General features: G+C 38.9%; 1 protein-coding gene across 5 annotated transcripts in view; it reads left to right on the plus strand.

Moving 5' to 3' along the window:
* The window catches only part of NELL2 (neural EGFL like 2), a 397486-nt gene that overhangs the window by 99135 nt on the left and 275014 nt on the right, over positions 1–23337 (plus strand). For all 5 annotated transcript variants that reach the window (XM_040488375.1, XM_040488376.1, XM_040488379.1 and 2 more), the window contains one exon: positions 16964–17114. In XM_040488375.1, coding sequence (XP_040344309.1) covers positions 16964–17114 — 151 coding nt within the window. The remainder of the gene's footprint in view (positions 1–16963; positions 17115–23337) is intronic.

A 23337-nucleotide genomic window follows, 5' to 3' on the forward strand; every position in this document is an offset into this window, starting at 1 on the left:
TGCTACATCTTCTAAATACTAAAGACAAGTAAAAGGATGTGAAATTGAGGCCCTCGGACTTCAGTTTCTAGATAAATTTTTTAAATGATGGAGATGAGCTCTCTGGGTTGTGGTTTGCTTGTGTTGCTCTTAGAGAGCCGAGGCTTCTGTGAAGCATGTTTGCAGCGTTAGTCAAGCAGCCTCCTGTGCAGCTTTCACAAAGGCCATTTTACTCTTGGAGCTCACATCTTTAGGAAGCTGTTCTCCAGTGATTTGCACTTCTACTTTAAGATGATTTTAGGATATTGTAATACAACCAGAGCAATATAAATCCCTAATGCTGCATAGAAATCTGAATTGATTTAATGTGGACAATTTAATCCATTTTTGGGTTTTGAAAGGAACATTGCTGTTACCAAAAATCGGACAGAAAAGTCAGGGCCTTAGCAATCAAAAAACCAAAATGTAGTTCTGAGTCCTTCAAAAATATTTGAAAAAGTATCTGGAAGATATGAATCAACTTGTTAAGAAAAATGCTTTGAAATTATTCTTCTGTAGTGTGTAGTTTCAAAGGTAGCTATCCACATGCACAGCTATGGTGATAATGAGATGAGATTGATGTAGGAAATAGGAAAGCGCTCAGCGTGATGCCTGGCTCATAGTAAGCAGTCACTAAATGCTGGCTGTAGTGTCCTCGTTCCGCAGCCGTAATGCAGAGGTTAAGAGCACAGGACTCTGCTCCTACCACTTACCGGCTAGAGAGCCAAGGCAGTGGCTCTCAACCAGGGCCAATTGTGTCCCCCAGGGGCCATTTGGCAATGTCTACAGACATTTTCAGTCGTTGCCATTGGGGGTGGAGTCCTACCAGAAGCCTGAAATGCTGCTAAGCACACAATACTGGGGACAGCCTCCCACAGCAAAACATGATCTGGTCCAAAATGTGAGTAGTGCTGAGGTTGAGGAACCTTGGCCGAGAACTCCATCTCTGTAAAATAAAGACACTATGAGTGTCTAGTTAGCTAACACAAAGGAGGCACTAGTAAATGCTAGCTCTTGTTCTTCACTCAACAGATATTTGTAGAAGGTTCACTGTCTGACAGGCACTATCCTAGGCGCTAAGTATACAGTGGACATGAAAGTGAAATAGGCCTGGTTCCTACTCTTGGGAACTTGCTGTTTCTGACTGCAGGGTGGCCACAGTGGCGGCCCATGCTCCTTAAGGGGCAGCAGCATCTAACACTGTTGGGGCCACCTCATGCTCTCTATACCTCCCTCCTCTTAAAGTACAAGGTCCTTCTTCATCTCTTTAAAAAAATATCTCTTTTACCTTTAGAAGAATCCACCAAAAGAAGAAAATTATTAGCCCCAGCTTCCCCATCACGCTCACCCAAACCTAAGCATCACAAACCTCTCACCCCGATCCATGTGTGGACACTGCCAGTCTGGCCAAACATACTTCAAGAGTGGGGATGTGTCTTTCATGCCAGTGGCTCTCCAGTTAGAGAGTCTCCTTCACTCCAGGACTACCTCTCTTTCTTCCCCGCTGCTTGTGAGTGTTCTAGTCTTTCTTCATCAGTGCTGGGGTCCTGGAGTTTCTTCACTCTCCTTCTGCTGCCAGGAGCAGCTAGCTCAAGTTCTTGCTTTTGCTCCTATAGCCTACTGTGGGTCAGAGAAGGAGACTCTGCATTTTCTTTACAGGTGCTGCTTAGGGAGCAGACATTCTTAGGGTCCTAAGTGGGAAGTTTGAATGTGGTTTCACGGGGAGGCCAGGCTGTAAAGGGTGGTCAGTGTCAACACTTTTAAGCTTGGGTACCCAAGGCCTTGCATGCTGATCATTCTCGGTTCCTCAGCCAGTTCTGACCAGGACAGGAGTCTCACTCCACTAGTGCCGGGCACAGCTGATTGGAATTCTCTGTGCTAACAACTGGTGCCTGGTTTTCCCAAGAAAAGCCTTGTGCTGTCACATGCCTGCTGAGTCATACTTGATTCCTTATGCCCCACTCTCCTGGCCCACTTCATATGACTGGGCTTCTGCTTGGTTTCATCTTAGCTTTGCAGTTCTCTGAGTAACACAGTGTCTCTGAAAAGGCTGATCACAGAACCATGATCTGTTCCTAACCACCTGTCTAGACTGCTTCCATTTTCCACCTCCCTCCCTCCCACACACCTTATGCTACAGCAATGTAAAATACTACTCGATCCACGAATGGACCGTGCTTCTGCACGTCTCCACGCCTCATGCATACTGCTTCATCTGCCTTCATCTCCCAAGGTGAGCCAAGCCTGAGTTCACGTTCATGTCTTTGACTATCAGATATGAACTGTTGGCTCTCTTCTTCAGTATCTAGTCTACACCTTCTTTAGTTATCCCTTCCCTCTATCTTATCTTGGCTTCCAGATTTCTCCCTTGTCCATCGAGGTGCCAGGAATTTCTGGGTTCAGCCTGCTGGATCCATGATACTGGAATCTAGTGGGTTCAAATCAGCCACAACATACTGTAGTAGGTTGCATCTTCTGAGGACCTAACCGTCATGTATAATTATTGCTTCTGTGTAAAAAAGCAGGCCACAGTCCTAAAAACTGATTGACCAATGATGTTTTGGAAATAGTCACATTTATGAATCATAAATTGACCATACAAAAATGTGTATGTGTGTGTGTTTGTATGTGTGTGTATGTATAACATGCTCACACACGCATACACACACGTATTTATATACTGTATTTATATCTTTTGCATTTAGACACATATTTTATGAAACAGGAGGGAAGAATGAATAAAAATGCTAAAAATAAGAAATCAGAAGGAAAACAAAATTAGAGTATATTTTTAGCAAATGAATATGAAATTGTACAGATAAGAGAGAGGAGGTATGTAAATGAGGAAATATGTGATTGGATCACTGGATGGTGGTATTAAAATAGGAAATATACTATTGATATTGGGCCTAATTTCCTAAATTAGAAATGGAAATATATCTTTCACGTATCTGTGTGTAATCCAGATCTGTCTAAATGCGGTATGAGGTAGGAAGACTCACTGTATCTTCCAAATTCTAGTAAGAAAACAGTCTTGTGGAAGTGGAGTATGAACCAAGAGGAAGAAATATCTGACCTGGAATAGCATTCACGTAGGAAATTCAGCTGTGAAAGCAAACGGCTGTCTTAAGCTACATTCAGGTGTTCTAGTTTCAATAGAATTTTAAACCCTAACCATTTTTTCCTAGCCTGGACTAATGAGATAGTGGACCTGTTAATTAGTATGGGCCGTGCCTCCCAGGACCGCTCCATAAACCTTTGTGCAGGATAAAGCGTGTTTGTGTGTGAGATGATCAGGTATCGCCTAGAGTGACACAGTGAGCCCCGGGTTGTAAACCCTGCTTCAGTGGAGAATTAGGAGGGGAGGAGAGCGGCCCCTCCTTACACTGCCGAGCTAGGTTTGTTTTACCTTCCCAACTTTGAAAAGGAAAATTAATTCAACTCTGCTCCACACATATTTATTGTACTTCTGTCTTAGGTTCTAATTGCTGGTAGTTATTGGGATAGGAGAAAGTGTGATATACACATCTCGCTTGCCCTCAAGGAGATTAAAATTGATCTTTCTGAGGATGTAAGACTGGTATAGAAAGCAATTAGACAAGAAGCAGAGAAAGATATAAGGCAGCACAAAAATGCCACACTGAAAAATCATGAAAGTGCATAGTAAACCATCAGAGCTATGGGCTGTCATGAAAGGAAAAGAATTGTTGCAATATAATTCCCAGATTATTTTAATGCCTAGTTCTCTTCTGTCTTAAAGAGGATAAAACATAGAGAAGAAATGATCTATAGACTACTGTGTAGACTTCTTTCCTGAAATTTTTCCCAATCTAATCTTACACGGCAAAAGAAAAAAAAAATAACAAGAACATTAATTCAGTAAGTGTTCTGAACATTCTTTGTAGGTCAACACACAGCTTTCCCCAAAACTGATGTGGAGATGAAAGAAGACAAGTGCTTTCCTTTGGCTCTGGGAGGTATTTCTGGCCATTCAATTAAAAGTTATTTTCTCTGACATTCTAGAAATGTCTAACATTTCTAAGAAAGTACTCAACCCACACTGTCAGCATCCAAGGGGAAAGTTTTGAATTCGCTATTTTTCCTTTTTCTAGGAACATGCTCATCTCTGAATGCTACAAAGGACTAAGTTCTTTTCGTAAATCTAGGATCCCCACGCAGACTTGCTGGTTCATATTCCAAGGGGAAAGGAGAGAGTCTTTGGTCTAAATACAGAACAATATAAAACAGTATTGTAATTTTTTTTTGTATCATTTCAGTTTAGTTCATTGGGATTATCCTTTACTCCACCTTATAAATCATAATGTTAAGCTAGGTGGCGATGCAAAAGAATATTGGAAAGCAAAAGAAATCTGTAACCTTTACTTAGTGACTTGAACAGACAACAGTACCTTGTCATTAAAAGGCATAGAAGTAGGTGGAGAGTCATCAATGGACAAGACAATTGGCCACGCTTATTGATTGTTTTCTGCATGGGCTGTGCCTACAAGGAGAATGACAAAATCAATCCCTGCCCTTGGAAAGCATCATAGAATGAGAGAAGATAGGATATGCCCCGAATGTACATATCAGCAGTAGTGATGAAGGCAAGTTAACAGGCAGAATTTACCTCCTTCCTTTTCTGCTTGCACAGCATCTAGACTTTCTCTTGCTAAGCCTTTATCACATTGTATTTTCTCCCTTTCTAAACATAAACATAACTAACTAAAGCTATAAAGTGAATATGGGAAATTAAATCTGTTATTTGTTGCTTACAGGGGTTAGGAAACTATGGTCCTGTGGGCCCAGTTTGAGGCCTAGTTTGTACGGCACCTTGAGCTAAGAATGGTTTTTAACATTTTTAAATGATTGTAAAAAAATAATAAAAATAAATTTAAAAGAATATTCAAAAGAGATGTATGTGGCTTGCAAAGCCTAAAATAATTTGCTATCTGACCTTATGAAGAAAATTTTGCTGATCCTTGTTTTAAAGAATCCCACTCAATTCTGAATGAGTCATAGGAAACTTGGGGAGATATATTACTTAGGAATAGGCTAAACTCCTGTAAAAAAGACACCCAAAATGCCTTTCTCAAACAAGAACATCTCAAAGTGCTCAAAGCAAAGACATCTATATCTCTCTCAGGTAACAATCAGAGGTTCCAGGGATATTGGGTGGCTCTGCCACATGAGGTTATTAGTTTATCCCCTCATTGCCCTTGTCCTCATTGAAGAGCTTGGCTTACTACCTCAATATCCCTATTCCAGACTGAGGGTAAGGAGAATGGAGGGCAATGAGTTTCCTTTCTAATAATAAAATCTGGATTGTAGCATAGGTCACTTTTACTTATATCCTGCTGACAAGAACTTTTCACCTGGCCACTTTAGTTGCAAAGAGAACTAGGGAATGTGGTTTCTAGCTGGATAGACATGTACCCAGATATATGGGTGTTTTATTACTAAAAAGGAGAGAATTACTGCCATTGGAGGACAACTAGCATCTCTGCGACAGTAAGGTAGATGGTTCCTAGTTTGGATTGTTCTTGATCTTCATTTTTGAATGCTCAGCACATAGCAAGTGCTCAGTTATATATTTGTTGAATTAATTAAAGTGAATAGGAAACTGAAGGCAATCCTTAGCCCTGGAATGGGCACTTAGGGAGAAATCCAAGCTTGAAATGGGAGAGACACTAGCTTGGAGGGATTAGATTTAAGGCTCCTAAAAATGGATACATTGAGAGTGGCAATTTTATAACTTCTGGTAAGGTGAAATCCAGAGATTAGTTTAGTCAGTAAGTGAATCTCCTGTACTTTATCCAGGGATAGTATCAGCATTTAGTGAATGTATTGTATAGAAATTTATAGGGGTGGGAAAAACTCCAAGAGGGAGTAAGATGGGGAGGGTATGAGGATGAGTAGGAGTTGGGGGTGGTATCTAGTCTGGTAAATGGGACAAGTCCAGTAGCCCCCACAATTCAAAGTCAGGCAGGCATCATTTGATGGATCTAGCATTCTGACACACTTTAGCAGATTCATCCATTCCAGAGGCACAGCAGAGAGAATTGGCAAGTTCCTGGCAAAACACCAGAACTTGAGATTGGTGTGCAGGGCAGAGCTGAGAGTTCTAGGTTGGGAAAGTGAAGCAGAAGTTCAGCCTTGTAGTTGGGGCCAATGTAGTGGGGCTAGGAAATGATTAATTTTAGAGGCTGTACAACTTTTCAGAGCTCTTTGTTTTTTTAATCCCTGAGAAAAATAACTTAATTCTTGATCCCCACTTCTGATTTTCTGGCATCATTATAACTGGCCCAGAAACTGAGGGGAGGCAGATACGGGGCCTGGGGAGACAAGGGCAGGAGTTGACATGGGGCTAGTGTCTGAAACTGTGGATTGAGAAACTGAGTATTCTGTGCTCTGTGTCCTTTTGTACCTTATAATGCTGTGTTCTTTGTTGCAGTGAAAATGATAATAGTAAAAAAAAAAAAATGTAGCACAATTTTGATAGGGTGATTAATCATGGTAACTGATATTTTGGTGTCTTGTTATTCTAAAATAATTTGATTATTATAATTAAAGAAGGATAAAGCAGAACAAACTCCCAAAATTGATGTCTCAGGTCAAATTGGCCTATTAGGTGGAAGATGAAATTGTGCATTTCAGCATTTCAGCTCTGCATAATTGATGGGGCACTACATCCTATCTCTTTGGCTATTCAGCAAAGATTCTGTTAGAATCTGCTTGTGCAATCTGAGGTTGTAGAATGTATAACCATAACATTTTATATAAATGTGTAAAACTGTATGTTATAGATCCCTATTCCTTATTCTTGCCGATTAATAGGTGTCAGTCAACTATTAAAGATATATAGTAGAGATCTCACCTTGATCCTGTTAGTTTTCTTTTCTTTCTTCTTTTTTCTTTTTAAGTTTCTTTCTTTTTAAGTTTATTTATTTTGAGAGAGACAGAGACAGCGTGAGTGGGGGAGGGGCAGAGAGAAAAGGGAGAGAGAGACTCCCAAGCAGGCTCCACCCTGCCAGCACAGAGCCCAATATGGGGCTCGAGCTCACGAAACCACAGGTCATGACCAAACCAAAAGTTGGGTGCTTAACTGACTGAGCCACCCAGGCGCCCCTTCTTTCTTTTTACACTAATAATTTGACTAAAGCCAAGCCAGAACATCAGCACACATGTGGATAAAAAGATAGCCAGATTTTTTGAAGGGACATATATATTGTTTTTCTCTCTTATCCTTCTCAGGGACTGAATGAATCTGATCAGACTTCAAAGAAATTAAAGGAATAACTTGTGATTCAGTTTTCACTTAAAAAATTAGCATATGTACATTTTTCTTTTGCACTTATAGTTACTCTCTTAATACATATGAATACTTTATGAAGAGTAATTATATTTGCACTTAAGATATATATATATAGATATATATATATATATATATTTGCACTTACACACACACACATACACACTCTATATAGGATACTCTATATAGGATAATTTACAAGAGGGAAAAATGATGTAGTTCATGAATTTATACAGTTTAATGCTAAGATGAGTAAGTTGTTAATTTAAGCAATACTTCATACACTGATAACGTGTCAGTATATGAAGATGCATTTGAAACCTTGATGTACTGCTAAGAGTAAGCCCAGTGAAAAAAGCCCAGTGAAAACTCAAGTTTTTTTCTTTTTTTAAAAAGACATTCATACATTTTATTTATTCAAGGTTTTAATTGCTCTAGCCAAAGCAAAAGCATAAAAGCATAAAAGCAAAAGCATAAAAGTTTCATAAAGTATGATAGTCCATGAGTCTAATTTTACTTACGTATTTAAGACATTGGCTTTGATATTAGCGGACAAATTGTGCACATTCAGTTTGGGTTCAATTTGATAATACATTTCATTCAGATTGGTTTAAATAAAGATCTAGCAAATTACTGATTCTTAAGTCTGCTCCATATATTCAAATGATGTTATTGAGACTGCTATCTACAGATAATGAGGCAGTCTTAACACAGGAATACAGCCAGTCTATTAAGGTTGTAGATGACATTGTCATCTACATTGCCCTCACTGTCGTTGTCATCATCCCTGTTATTTACTTAACATTTCTACCCATTTAATCTTAGTCTTGAGCAGTATTCCAGTTGGGAGTAGAGATCATAAAGAGGGATATTGTTTTGCTCATTTATCCTCTTAATTTTTCTGGTAACAAAGCAGTTGGTAATTTCACTGGTGAGGTTCTAAGGAACTGCTTCACGCAAGCCAAAAGCATTAATCTGATTACATACTCAAGTGCTGATTTTAATTTTAATCTACAACAAAGATTATAACAGTGAACTAAACAAGAATACCCGTGTAGTTAATTACTACTGCTGTCTCTGAAGGAAAATGTACCTGGGAAGCCGAATTATTATCAGAAAGTTGCTTGTTAACCTAGACCCAAAACAAAATGGAATACTCTAAATAACTTGTATTATATGTGTTATGTATAAAATTTTAATACTGTAATTTTAAGCTCAAAATTATAGACATTTTATTGTTTGTCACCCTCCTACATCCTGATGAAATTTTGTTGCACTTCATTAATGAAAATTCCCACAGATGAGTCATAAATGATTTGCTTAAAGTAAACCATTTAGTTGCTAACTCCAGGAGTAGAACCTGCTATTTGTTTTTGTTTCTTTGGATGGTGCTGAAGCTTATGTTTTAAATCTGATTGTATTCACATTTGTATGTTTTTATGTGGTTGGATATTCACAGCATTAAGCTAACAAATAATTTTGTAAATAATACATGAGGATATATATGCTTATTGTGCATTGAATCAAATTATAATTAGCTGTTGATTTGAAAGAAACTTTTGAGATGGATTTGGGATTTAGCTCACTAAATTTTATTCTCAAGTAAAATGTAGAAGAGGAGGACGTTGGCTTTCCAAGAGTATGCACTATACTAACCTAGTAATGTAAAGGGCATATAGATCTCTGAAGGGTGAGGATGGGCATCATTAGATGGGGGTTTGCCCCATTAAAAACTTGTGGGTACTCACAACATTTTGCCCAATAGTTTTTTAAGGAGAATTGTTTCAAAATTGTCTTTTAAAAAAGGTTTCGGTGTGGCGCGTGGGTGACTCAGTTGGTTAAGTGTCCGACTCTTGATTTCAGCCCAGGCCATGATCTCATGGTTCATGAGATTGACCCCCATGTCAGTGCATTTGGGATTCCCTTTCTCCCTACCTCTCTGCCCCTCCAACTCTCTCTCTCAAAGTAAATAAATAAACATTTGTTTAAAAAAAACTTTTGGTTTTGATTAAAAGTACAGTTTCTATCTCAGTAGTTTAGATTCTCTAAAGATTATATATAGTTTTGTAGATTGGTGTAGCCTAAATGAATCTGAAGATCAAGAAAAAAACGTATTTATCTTCAGAATATATTTTTATAAAAGTTAACTTAATATGATAGTTTATTTACTCTCCAGAGTGTGCATCACCATCATGTTAGTAGGACACTATTGTGTAATAATAAGAAGCGTGTTGGCTTGGGTTGAGATCCCAGCTCTGCCACTTGAATTTGGTGGGTTTGTTCATTTATCCTATCCTAATTGCTTTTGATAGTTCTGTTAGAGGAGGTGAGGAGAGGAGGTGACCCCCAATTGACCCTTGAGCTGGCCCTGGGCAATTGGAGGCTCCTTACCTCATCCCCTTCCTTGAAATGTACCCTCTGCCCTCCGCCCTCCATTCCCACAATGGCAGTCATTTTCAGGGATGCGGCCATGAGAGAGCAGTGTGTTGTTGAGACCATCTGGATTGGTATAAACTGAGTGAATCCAGTTAAGGCTTCTATATAAATTTATGATTTTTGCACGCAGATGTAGAGATCTGTGCATCTTGCGGCTGCCCAGGGCAAGCCTCTAAGTTCCCTTGCTTTATTAAAACTGCCCCCTCCCAATCTGGAATGGCCTGCCTCTTTGTTCTGTCTCTCCTTGCCCTTTATGTTCAGAGCTTGCTTCAGATATCACCGGGGAAGCGTCTGAGGTTCGAACCAACAAGTTTCTAATATAGTGAATTCACAGAAAATGAGCTCCGATTTTGAGCCATGTATGGTGATGATGGCGAGTTACTTGGCTTTTCTGTGCCTCCCTTTCCTCATCTGTAATTTCTATTACTTTGGAGCAATAATCCCATTTATTCAATGTTGCTATGAGGCTTACATGAGATTATTCATGTTTAAGGACTTTGCAAACTGCATATATAGTGTTAATCAAATATTAATGGCTTTTAAAGTTGTAACCATTACTTTGCCTTGCAAGTTTGCAGTATAAAGGCATGAATATATTGAAGGGAGAGTAAGAGCGATGGATAGGAACTATACTAATAGTTCTGACTTCGTATATTTCTAACCTGAATTCAGAAGATAACAGCCTTTCATAGAGACTGAAGAAAAAAGTAATTTGGTGAGTTTTGGCACATTCTAAGTCAACCATCTTATGCTGGAGATTAGACTGTTTTTATAATTGAATTTGTACTTTGTATTTGTATTAGTCTGGTTATGTGGGGGGAAATCAATTTAGGTTCTATACACTGCAGATGGGATAGAGACCTGTCAGTGGCAGAGACTCGTGCGATTCATGATGGCAATTGTAGTAATGCAGTTTAAGTGCAAAAGAAGAAAATAATTCTTGCCGGTTTGTTATTGGTAGATGGACAAATCCCTTCTCTTTACTTTTGCTAACACACTAAAAATACTGAAAGAAGCTCCAGTCTGACTCTCTTTTTCAGTAAGTACCCATGTTTGCCATCACATACATTGTTCCATTAATCTACAGTCTGTTTTTTTAAATGTTTATTTTTTTCTTTTGAGAGAGAGAGAGAGAGCAGGGGAGGGGCAGAGAGAGAAAGAGAGAAAATCCTCAGCAGGTTCCATGCTCAGCATGGAGCCTGACTTGGGGCTCCATCCTATGACCCTACGATCATGACCTGAGCTGAAATCAAGAGTTGGACTCTCAACCTGCTGAGCCACCCAGGTGCGCCTACAGTCTTATTTTTGAAATAAACCAGTTTCTCTCTCTCTCCTGTATCCCCCTAACTGTGATGTATATGGGGAATCCATAGCACATGGTGGAAATCCCTAGAAATGGTTACTACATCCACACAGGAATGCATCACTCCATTCTGGTAGTCCCATGACAAAAAAAATGAATATTTTGATGTAATTGCTTCAGAACAACTTCATTACTTATTAATAACTGCTTTAAAATGCCATGAATTGTTTCTTATAGTGGGATTTTTTGGGCTCTGTACACAATAAAAATGGAAAACATTGAAACAGAGTTTTGTTTTAAACCCAAGCAGTTCTCCAATTAAAAAGATTTACTCTAGCATGGGTGTGTTGATAAGTTTTTCTGTGGGGCTTTGTACTAGTGTTTAAAGGCCACTTTTATCAGCCTGTTTTTTGTTTTTGTTTTTGTTTTTTTTTCCTGAAGAGGCAATTCAAATGATCTCTGTCAGCCCTTCATTGAAAAGAAATTCAATTTACATTGATTTTTGTTCGTAAATGAATGATCACTCATTGTTTTGCAGAAATAGAGAGTGGTAGGCAGGATTTTATCTTAAGAATAATTTGATTGCCAAAAACATTTATACCAATTTCGAAATGTGGAAACTGATCATTTATGGCAGAGTTGGGGATGCTTAGTATGAAAGTAAGCTCAGAAATCACCACAAAGGTATCACGGCTGTTGGTAGTTTTGTCTGATTGCACAGTCTCACTGCTTGGAAGAGTAATAATGATAAGTATCATAATCCTAATGGCCAACACATGGTGTTTACTACATGCCAGGCATAGCTAATAATCTGCATAGCTGGCATTGAAATCTTATTCTTCTGGGCTCCAAGTTCATTCTGATAGCCACCACACTTCATTTTTCTATGTTTGGTTCCTTAGCAGGAGGCCTTGTTGAGAAGTTGCTTCACACATACCTATATTGAGTTATTAATTCTAAAATTAACTCTTACATGATGGTTTCTTTGACTTGATTTTCCGGTGAAGACTCGAACTGGGTCTATACTAATAACTGTGGGAACTCAGAAGTCTCTCTGAACATTGTATAATCCTTGAGATGAAAATGGAAGGTAGGAATGTTAATTTTACAAATTGAGAAACAGAAATGCAAATGAGGAATGTGACCTTTCTTAAAATCACTACTAAGCTAGTCACTTAAAGAACTAAAAATGTTATCTTATATCATTACTTTTTTTCTGGATTATTTTCTATGTTGGTGCTCTCTTATTTGCATGTATATTTGTGAATGGCAGTTAAGCGTGGATAAAGCATGCCATGTTCAGGAGGCAGTATGATTTAGTGGAAAGAACACTGGACCGGAAATTTTCATCCCCATAATGCCTCTGGCATTATCACCTCTGTGGGTGAATCACAGGATTGTTCCTTGGCTTGTTTTACTCATTGAAAAAGGACGTAGTAATGGTTGTTCCTGTCTAGTTTCCAGAGCTTTGTGAGAACAAAATGGAATATGGGTTCAAAGGGTAAAATATATCATTATACATTTTTGAAGGATAAATGTTGTATAGTAGCAGCTGTGCAACATTATATATGTGTATGCAACAGATTTAGTTTTGAAAAATTTTTATTCTGAGAGAGTGACTGAGGGAGGGGCAGAGAGAGAGAGACAGAGACAGAGACAGAGAGACAGAAAGACAGAGACAGAATCCCAAACAGACTGTGCCATCAACACAGAGCTGGATGAGGGGCTCATAAACAATGAGATCACGAATCCTAAATCAAGAGTAAGATGCTTAACCTACTGAGCTACTCAGGCACCCCCAGATTTAGTTTTTCTGTGTTCCATCCTTCATACCCTCATTCTTGTGTTTCCTATGATTTACTCAGGCACACCTATTATTTTAGATACTATATTCTGATGACTTCTAAATCTATATTGCCAACCTTGACCTCTCTCATGAGATCAAGTTCTATAGTGCCCACCTCCTATTGGACACTTCCACATATGTGTCCCAACCATTTCTAAAAGTGAAATCCCATCATTCTGCTACTGCATTTCCTTTCATCTAGTCTCTCAAGCTAGAAACTTTAGATTCAATTAACTTCAGTTTTCTCTCTTTCTTTTGCCTTTTGCATGTGTTTTATCACTGACCCAGTTCTTCTGTTTTCTAAAACTCTCTTGAATTCTTCCTCTTCTATTTATTCTGATGCTTTTCAGAGAGTTCAGACTCCCATCAAGTCCTTCCTGGACTCAAGCATGATGAATATGTGAAAACATGTTCTTAAGGGCAACAATAGATTTAAGTAATATTAGGATGAGGTCAGGGTTGATGAGAGATGGTGTTCTGTCAACAGCTAAAAATTATGATGCAATCATGATTTATATACTTCCTTTAAGTTCTCTCTGTCACAATCCAGAAACTTAAAAATATTCACCTGTGTCTTGGGCCCCTGGGTTGGCGTTGCCAGGTCAGTAGACCAGCCTGAGGCCATAGTAAGTCAGGTCAGGTTCTCTCCCTCCCACTGCCTTCCATGTTGCCCCTCTGCATAACACGGGTGGGAATTTCATGCAAGCCCATTTTAACATCTCTCTGTAATGAACTTGGTTAATCTAGATGGAAAAAAAAACAAAACCCAATATTATTTCTCCTGTCACTATAGCATGAGCTGAATGGAGCTTCTGCTGGCCATGTTTGTGCTGGAGGGGCCCTCCTTCCTGGAAGTCATTCTGCCCTCACAGAGGGAGCAAGATGGAAGATAATGAACTGGGAGGATAAGTTGCACAGGATGGTTTGGTTTGGGAAAGGAAGTGTAGGGATGTCAATATGTGATGTTTAAAATATGTGAAATCTAACAAAAAAGTCAATGATCATCTGAGTTGTGAGAGTTTCTTAAGAGTTCTCCCTGCGTTCAACTTTTTTCTTTCTTCAAATAACTTTCTATGTGGCCACCAGAGAAAAATTTCCAAAGTATAGATTGATCAATTAAAAAAAATGTTTCTTTCATCTATAGATTCCTTCACCATGTTTTCAACCATGGTGTCTTACATTTTTATTAATGATACTCAAATGTAATCCATTCTTTTAGATCCTTCTATTCCTCTTAAGGTCAATCTTTACATATCATTTCATCTGAAAACAAAATAAAGAAAACTCTCACAAATAAGACAACCTGTCAACTCTCCCCACAAATCTGACTCCAAAAGCAGGAGAGGATAATATAGAGATTAGTGAAGGTTTTCTATGCATACCAAATGACAAAACTTCCTAAAAACCCTCATTAAGAATCTCTTTTTTAAAAGTTTCACCTTGTAAGGCAGCTGTGGTGCATTTCTAAATTCTTTTCTCTCACTGGATGAGCTCAAGCTCTCCACACCACATCTTTGGATCTCTCTCTCTCTGGGTTTCATCTTCCTTTCTGTATTCAGTGTAGTCCTTTCTCTGCTTCTCTCATTTGCATCCCCATCTATCATCCTACTAGGCAAGACAAAGGCTGCTGCTGAAGCTCTACCTGGTTGAAAGAGGGGGAAGCATAATAAATATTTATAATTTGATTTTAATTTGCTTTTATCTATCAAATTAAGATGAAGTGATGAAGTTTGGGAATGATTTACTTGTGACTAGAGTGGATAAAAAGTTAACACTAGATGAATTATTCTCATGGAATTTCATTTTGTATGCCTCCTTGAGGAAGTGGAAAGTTTTGGAGCTAGGAGGAATTGTATGGAATCCCCTCCACAGCCAATCTTATCCCTGATTGAGCTTGAGGGGAAACTATTATGTTGACCATGGCAGAAATTGCAGATTATTGTTCTACTTTTGAATTGTGAATATTCGATGGGACTGAGGAAGTTTCTTTTTTGAAGCAAGAAATTTATTTTTCCTAAAACTTTGAGCAAAAATCCCTTTTACACCTTCCTGCTGGTTCCCAAGCTCTTCCTATGACTGGAATGCTTTTCTTTCTCTTTTCTACCTGGTGATCTCCAGATCAAGTGTCATCTGTTTTATGAGATTTTTCCCTCCGCATGATGTTGGCTACTTTTACATCTGTGATCCGTCCACGCTTGGTACCTACCTGTATGACAGCATTTCTTTCATTGTACTGGGATTATTTGTCTCGTCCACTACTTTGTGGGTATCTTGAAGGCTTCTCCATGTCTGTCCATTCCCAGTGATGGGCACAGATCATGTGGGTACATTTTTATTCCATAAATTTGTGGGGCAAGGAAGGTATGGAATTTTAGATTAATCCTATAAACTCTTTCACTGAAGTTGTGGTTCTCAACAAGATTTCTGCTACACTGCTGCTGAGGAGATGCTTGGAAATGTGTGGGAAAGCTTTGGGTTGTCACAGTGATTGGGGGTTGGGTGCCATTGGCATTCAATGGGCCAGAACCAGGGGTGTTAAATATTCTGCAAAGCATGGGACAGTTTTGCACAAGGATGGGTTTTTCTTTCTAAATGCCAGTAGTTTTTCCATTGAGATCTACTTGCTTAGTAGTTACCTAGACTACCTACTCTAAAGTAAGTAAGTCTAGTTACTTAGTCTACCTAGTCTAAAGCATAGAAACAAGGAGGATGATTTGAGAACAACATAAACTGTATTTCTGGCTCCCATCAACCCTTTGCACACACTATGAATAGGAGAGCCTTATGCTTAGTTAGCAGATGGCTTGAATAATGGTTTTTTCCTACCCACTAAATCCATTTCTATCTGTATTGCCCCCATAGCCTCTAGGTCCCACTCCCTGGGTCTTGGAGTGCAGGACTAAACCAGGTAGAAGTGTAGGGTAAAAGTTTCTGCTCTGCCACGCATACTTTCCTTGGGTAGGCTTTCTCTAAGTCTGGAGAAGAGGACATTGGAATTAAGTTCTATGTATTTCTTTCAACAGCATGGTAAGACAATTTGATCTTAATGTTTCATCCATTGCGCAGAAGGCTGAGAGTGACTAATTTCAATGATCTTTTAAAAAATCTATTTATAGCACGCCTTCTGGCTAAGGATATCAATGTGGAAGGTGGCACATAGATTTAAATCCAGTTTTCTGTCATGAGGCGTCAGAAAAGCTAAATGGCTCTAACATGGTCTTTTAGGTTCTAGTCTATGAAGTACATCTTTTTGCTCACTGTTGACACTGATGTGGCTGTGGTATACAGAATATAGGGTATGTGTAAGGAGAAAACTTGGGAGTACACTTCTTCAAGCAGAATCCTTTGATTCTTTGCCCCAGAGGTGACATTTTTGAAAAAGAATTCCTGAGGGGCGCCTGGGTGGCTCAGTCGGTTAAGCATCAGACTTTGGCTCAGGTCACGATCTCACGGTCCGTGAGTTCGAGCCCCGCGTCGGGCTTTGGGCTAATGGCTCAGAGCCTGGAGCCTGCTTCTGATTCTGTGTCTCCCTCTCTCTCTGCCCCTCCCCCCGTTCATGCTCTGTCTCTCTCTGTCTCAAAAATAAATTTAAAAAAAAGTTTAAAAAAAATTAAAAAAAAAAAAGAAAAAGAAAAAGAATTCCTGAAACACGAGTCCAGTAATTGGTTTACTGTCCTGTGTTATATGTAGCAAAAAGTTTTTTTAAAAAATATTTATTTATTTATTTATTTAGACAGAGATAGAGAGTGAGTTGGGGAGGGACAGAGAAAGAGGGAGACAGAGAATCCCAAGCAGGCTCTGCGCTGTCAGCACAGAGCCTTGGGGCTTGAACTCATGAGCCATGGGATCGTGACATGAGCTAAAACCAAGAGTAGGATGCCTGACCGACTGAGCCACCCAGGTGTCCCTGTAGCAAAAAATCTTGTTGAAGGAGTCTGAAACTTGTTATTCATCAATTATTACTTGATAATGTTTTTTGAAAGATGTTTCATGGAAAGGATACTTTATAAAACCAAATTCTAATCTATTTAATGTATGTTTCTTTTTTTAGATACTCCCAGAAGTATAAAAGCATCCACTGCTACAGCTGAACAGTTTTTTCAGAAGCTGAGAAATAAACATGAATTTACTGTTTTAGTGACTCTGAAACAGACCCACTTGAATTCTGGAGTTATTCTCTCCATTCACCACTTGGATCACAGGTAAGTGTGGCTGCTGGGTTTTTTGTGTTTTCATTATATATGGTTAAATGAAGACATTCAAAAGAAGTAAACAAAATCAAGATATCCAATATACAAGATTGGAATAAAACAGCTAGAATAATTTTGCTACATTATGCAAAATCACAAACACAAGTAATTGAAATCAGCCTAGATGCAAAAGAAGCTAGCTGGTGCTTTTGATGTTGCTAAAAGCACAGAGAAATCACTGTTCCTGAGACACGCTTATTAATGACTAAATTCCTCATGAGATATCTTCCTCAGTGTTAAGGCTGAACATACTTCTTTGTAATTTGTGAATAGTTAGCCACAAAAATACTATATTTAGTTTCTTTAGGAAGTTGCCTAGGTTTGAGTTTAATAAGTCATAATTTTCATCACTGACAGATAACTTCTTTCTTGATGCGTCTCTTAGACTGCAGCAGTCACAGCTGTATTCTTGCATGTGTTTTGAATCAAAATTCTGTCTAGTATCTCCCAGTCTCTCACATGTGTGGAAGCATGATTAGGGGAGAGCTGGTGGGAGTAACGGGGAGGAGGGGGTGGGAGGAAGGAGAAACTCATTCATGACGCTTGGCATATGCATAGATTGTTACTGAATAACACCAAACAGCTCTAAATGATCCCTTGAGTGAAAGAATTACCACAGTTCTGACAATGTAAGTTCCTTTGTGTTCCCATTTTGAATACTTACTCCATGACTTACTACCTATGGACCCTGAGCAAGTCACATGGCCTTTCTGTGCTGCAATTTCCTCACCTGTGGGGAGAGTAATAGTACCTATTTCATGGGTGGTTGTGAAGATTAATAAGTGTTTGAAATATATACATGGTTTTTATGATCTTGTTAAGGTGTGGGGAGAAACCTCTTTTTTTGGTTTCTCTTACCAGGGATGAGGTAGCCTGGGACTTTGAAAATCTTTATGAAATACTAAAGGGCAAACAGAAGCACATATACATGGTGAACAAGATACAGCAAGTTGACATAGAGAGCAAGGTTCCTGATCACACTCTACCTGGATTATTCTCAAGGCATCAAGGCCCCTCATTATTCCATCTATAGCCCGAGAGGGTTGGCATAACCCCTTACTTGGGTTTCTTTCCTCCCAGGTCCTGGCCTGTGTTTGACAGGAGGATGCCATGATAACATTTATCTGGTAATTGGCTTAGGATCTTCAAGGCAGAGCAAAGAAAGGGACAGGTCCCATTTCCAAGGGTTCACTAGGGCTTTTCCCGTTGGTCTGTTTCTGGTCCCAGGGACAGGACTGGTCTTCAAGTGATTGATATCAGACCTCCTTGCTTACATTACAGTACTGTGACTTAGCCCATCTCACTTGGGCTTTAGGCAACATGATTCACATAAAATAAAGGAATGTTGTTCCTTTACAGAGCAGCTTGTCTTATTGCTGATGACTTCTGCTTGCTAAAAGAAATTTCCCCTGTGTTTTGGGCACTAGATTTTTCTCCCCACCCCCCACCCCATTGGTAGAGACATGGAACTCGTCCAGCCTTCTTCCAGATGGCGTATCCTTACATCCATGATGGTCACTGCAGCCTCCCATCTTACCCTTCTTGTCTCAGGGCTAACCAGCGCTGGGTACTCCATCTGCTCCTCTTTAGACTTAATTGACAGCAATTCTTGAGGTCTACTGCCCTCATCTATATGCATCCCAGATGGGCAATGTTTTTGTTGGTCCCTGGAGTTGAATATAATGAATAACTCTACAAACGTTTGACCAGCACAGACTTCTTGTAATCTCTATACTTTCAATCTAATACTTACTAAGATAGTATGGAAAAAAAAGGTTTTTTTAGCATCTTAAACAATAAGTATATGGACCACCGAAATACCCGACCATCATCAGGTAGATTCTTGGTGAAGGACCTGAGGAAGGATAACTTGTCATCAGGCAGATTTTTTTTTCTTACTTTTCCTGTGAAGTAGATTTGCGAAAACATGTAGGAATTTTTATTGAGTTATTTCAATGAAAGATAATATTTGTTTTTTTTTTAATTAATATGGCAATATATTTTCATTGTAGAAAATTTGAAAAGCAGACAATTGTAAAGAAATAGAAAAACTCATACAAATCATTTTACCAAAAGGAGACCAATGTTTAAAATTTGCCATATTTTAACCCAGTTCTTTTGTCTGTACATGTAGATATGCCATATTTTATTTGATCTGCTCCTCACTTTGGATATTTAACTCATTTCCTTTTTTAACTTTAATAATAACACCATGATGAACATATTTATACATAAATTTTTGTGCTCAGCTCTTGTGCTTTCCAGTTATACTTGTTGAATTTAATATTAATTCTGTAATTCCTTGTTTTACTTACTCATTCTTTCTTCATATCATCTACAAATTTGAGATATGGTGTATCAAATATATTTGAGATATGGTGTATCTTTCTAGGATATAAAAGATCATTTAGGTTTGCAAGGCTCTTTTTATTTGTTTATTTATTAAAGTCTTACGTGTGCCAGGCGCTGTGAATTAGCTCGTTTTGTCATCAGGACTGGGCAGTGGTTAAGTGTGCGGGTCTAGAGATGGGCTCTGTGAATTCCAGGCATAGCAATAGCACTGATTGGCCTTGTGACCTTGTGGAAATTACTTAACTCTTCTGTACCTCAGGTTCTTCATCTGTAAATCCATATAAAGTGCTTGAGAACCCTAGAGAAAAAAATTCCACAAAGTGCCATAATCATACAAAGTCACTATCCTCATTCATATTTTACAGTTAAGAAAAACAAACCCAGGGGCGCCTGGGTGGCTCAGTGGGTTAAGCGTCCAGCTTGGTTTCGGCTCAGGTCCTGATCCCACGGTTCCTGGGACAGAGCCCCGTGATGGGCTGTGCACTGGCAGCGTGGAGCCTGCTTCGGATTCTCTCTCTTCTCCTCTCTTTGCCCCTTCCCTACTCGTGCCCACACATGGGATTTCTCTCTCTCAAAGTAAATAAAATTAACTTTTGTTGGAAAAAAAAAGGGGGGGAAACAAACCCAGAGAGCTTACGTTGTTGAAGATTCCCAAGAGTAAGTGAGGGTAGGGTTTAAACTCAGGTAATCTGATTCCAGAGCCAGCCGGCTTAACCTCAGTGCCCTGCCAGCCCTCAGGGTCTAGTGTTAGACTTCCTTCTCTTCTGCCCATTCCCCCCCTTCCCCCCCTCCCATAGCACCACTTAGCTAGTTAGTGACAGAATCAGGACCCAAATCCACTTACTCTGATTCTTGAATGTGGTGTTTTCCTCAGTATACTGTGATATCTCCTAACCTTTTAGCACCCTGACAGATCTTGTGTTATGGTGTGTGTTTTGTTTTTTTTCTGTGGGGTTGCTGAAGTTCTTTCTTTCCTTAGTCTTAATCTGACTCCTATTTTTAGTTTCATCGTATCATGAACACTTACGTATTTATTCTTTGATTTGCTTCACAAAAAATTTAGCGTGGTTTATAGGGCTATCTACAGGACAACAAATAAGAATACAATGAAATATGAAAATCAGGGCAAAGGAAAAATAGAAACCCAGTTGGATGATTAAGATAATGCAATTGTTCTTAGTTCTGAGACCAGAGACGTATTTCTCCTATGCCCTTTTATGCAAGATGTAATGAGTGTCTTTAGAGAAATGAATCCAGAGGGCTTCATATCAGCTGGTGGCATCATGCTGTAAAGCACTGAGGGAAAAGCAAAGCTACAGAGATGCCAGGAACTTGCATCAACGTGTGAAGGTGTTTGAAACAGTACTGTACCCTCAGAGGCCCTTGGTAGTATGCACGAAAGTTCTGTACAGCCAAATTTTCCTGCTCAAAATTCCAATAGTGCCTCTGACGTGAAACTCTAATAAAAGGCCATGTCCTTAAGGCAATATTTCATATAAATTGCTTTTCTCATGAGAATAATACTGAATTCAAGTTAGACTTCTCTCAGAAATACTTGAATTGTAGCTATTCTTTGTTGACACTTCAGTGAGAATTAAGTGTTGAGCAGCAATAGCAATTAAGTTGGAGGAAAGACTGACATTTTATGTAAAAACTGAGGAGCCTGACAAGGACACACCTGAATGGAAGATGCCCGTTTCCTCCTGAAGTAGGAAGTTCTCAAGAGCAGGGCCAAGCTTTTCCTCAGGAAGTAGTGTGGGTTCTATGCTCACATATTGATGAATGGATCCTACTGAAGGTGGAAATTTTAATTATGCTACAAATTTTAAATATTATGATAGTTATAGTAAATTTTACAAATTAAGAAAATTACAAAGAAGGAAGTCAAAATCATCTGTAACTTTACCACCTGGGGATAGTTTCTACTAATATTTTCAGTTATAAATGTCTACTTAGGGGTAGAGATATAATATTTAAAAAACTGATTCATACTGTACATGTTTTACAAGTTACTTTTTAAAATTTAGCAAAATATCTTGACAATTTTCCCATGTCAACAAATATTCACTTGTAGTCTATTTTTTAATGCCCAAGGATTATTCCATCATTGGATACAAATTAAAATAGAGATAATCAAATTCTTACATATGAAAAAATCCAAGCAAAATGTCCAAAATGTGTCTAAGTGTGTTCAGTGTAATTGCCTGAGGTTCTTCCACTTAGAAGAACTAGTTTGCAAAATATGTGTCTGGATAAAGTGAATGAACTTTTGTGCTCCACTGGTTGGTTAGCTAGAAACCAGATCAATGTTGAAAAATGCCTGTCACAGTGAATAGTTGATCCTTTCACTGGCAGTGATTAGGAGCAGGTCCCCCTTTCCATTAGGTCCTTCCTAGTTCATGGAAGAGCTCTTCTGCACCCTGAGGGAAGCTAACTCCCTAGATGCATTTGGGGTTGGTCGGGGGAGGTCACGGTGCTTCATCTAAGCATATGTTCTTGCCTGCCAGATGGAAAGCTCAAGAGCAAGAACTTGAGTTATTTCTCGGAATTAGGCTTTGTGAGTTAGCCCACTGGAGGGTGCCTACTACAGACCAGTTACTAAATAAACATTAATATTACTGTCAGCGATGATGTGAAACGACTTCTTCTTCCCTTACGTTAGTCCCTGACTCCAATCTTATCGCTGTTTGGGCTCATCTAAGTGAGAACCTGGCTCCCTGCCGTACAGCCTGCTCTGATGCCAAATTAAGTAGGAAGAAGTCCCTAAGAAATAGAGACTGTGGGAATGGCAGCTCCGGCACTGGTTGAGATGAAGGAAAGTGGAGTGTCAATGCCGAGCGCGGTGACCAGTCTGCTTATCACCTGTATGTCACCCCCTTCCTTTCCCTCTTCTTGTCCAAATCCTCTGCTCTCATCCCCATAAGCTTTTACTGACCTTTCCAGTTTACATTAATTCTGTTCTGCATTTGCCTCCAATGCAATTTTTAAATTTGTGCCACTCTTTTTTGGGCTTATATCGTTATGTGTTTCATATATATGCATATGTATTAATTGCATATCAGAGGTTAAAAATGTCATTTGCTGCCTTTGATCACAATTGTAACAAATGTTTAGTGAGGATTTTTTAATTTAAGTTGTAATTGTTTTTTTGAATTGGTAATATACCTCCTGGTTTAAAATTTAAAATGCACAGCAGGGTATAGAGAAGAAAAAGTCTACCTCTGTCCCTATCTCCAGACACCTACTTTCTACCCCTGGGGGCAACTACTATTATAATTAAAGACATTTTGAAAATAAGGAAGATGTAAAAAAGAAAATTCAGCTTAGCCAATCAGTGTTGTGCTGGAGTGGGTTCAGACTGGCTTACAGGAGTTGAAGATTTGTGAGCGAGCAGACATTAATTACTGTGAAGCTGGAAGGAGGCCACAATGTGAGTGTTTATGGCGTGGAAATCAGCAAGTGCTACAAAGCAAGGCTTTCTTCCTTTGAATGTATTTTTCTAGGTAAATATTAGTGTTTTCAACAAGTCTTAACTTTTTTCAGATTTCTCTTCTATCTTTCTTATACGAGTGGATAAATGAACCAATATGTTAGAATTATTTCTTTAGAGAACAGAAAGCCAATTGTTAAACATTTACAAGGACCACTACTTTATAGTCCTGACATCTAGAGATAACCACCCTGACACTTTGGGATGCAGCTTTCTGATCCTCTGCCCAGGTGTACTTGTGTGCTTGTATAAAATTATGCGTAGTTTATAACAGTTCCTAATTAGGTCTTTCTTTCTTTCTTTCTTTCTTTCTTTCTTTCTTTCTTTCTTTCT

The sequence above is a fragment of the Herpailurus yagouaroundi genome, unplaced genomic scaffold, assembly GCF_014898765.1.
Source record: "Herpailurus yagouaroundi ecotype Mexico unplaced genomic scaffold, PumYag 166, whole genome shotgun sequence".
In the NCBI taxonomy this organism is placed as follows: domain Eukaryota; kingdom Metazoa; phylum Chordata; class Mammalia; order Carnivora; family Felidae; genus Herpailurus; species Herpailurus yagouaroundi.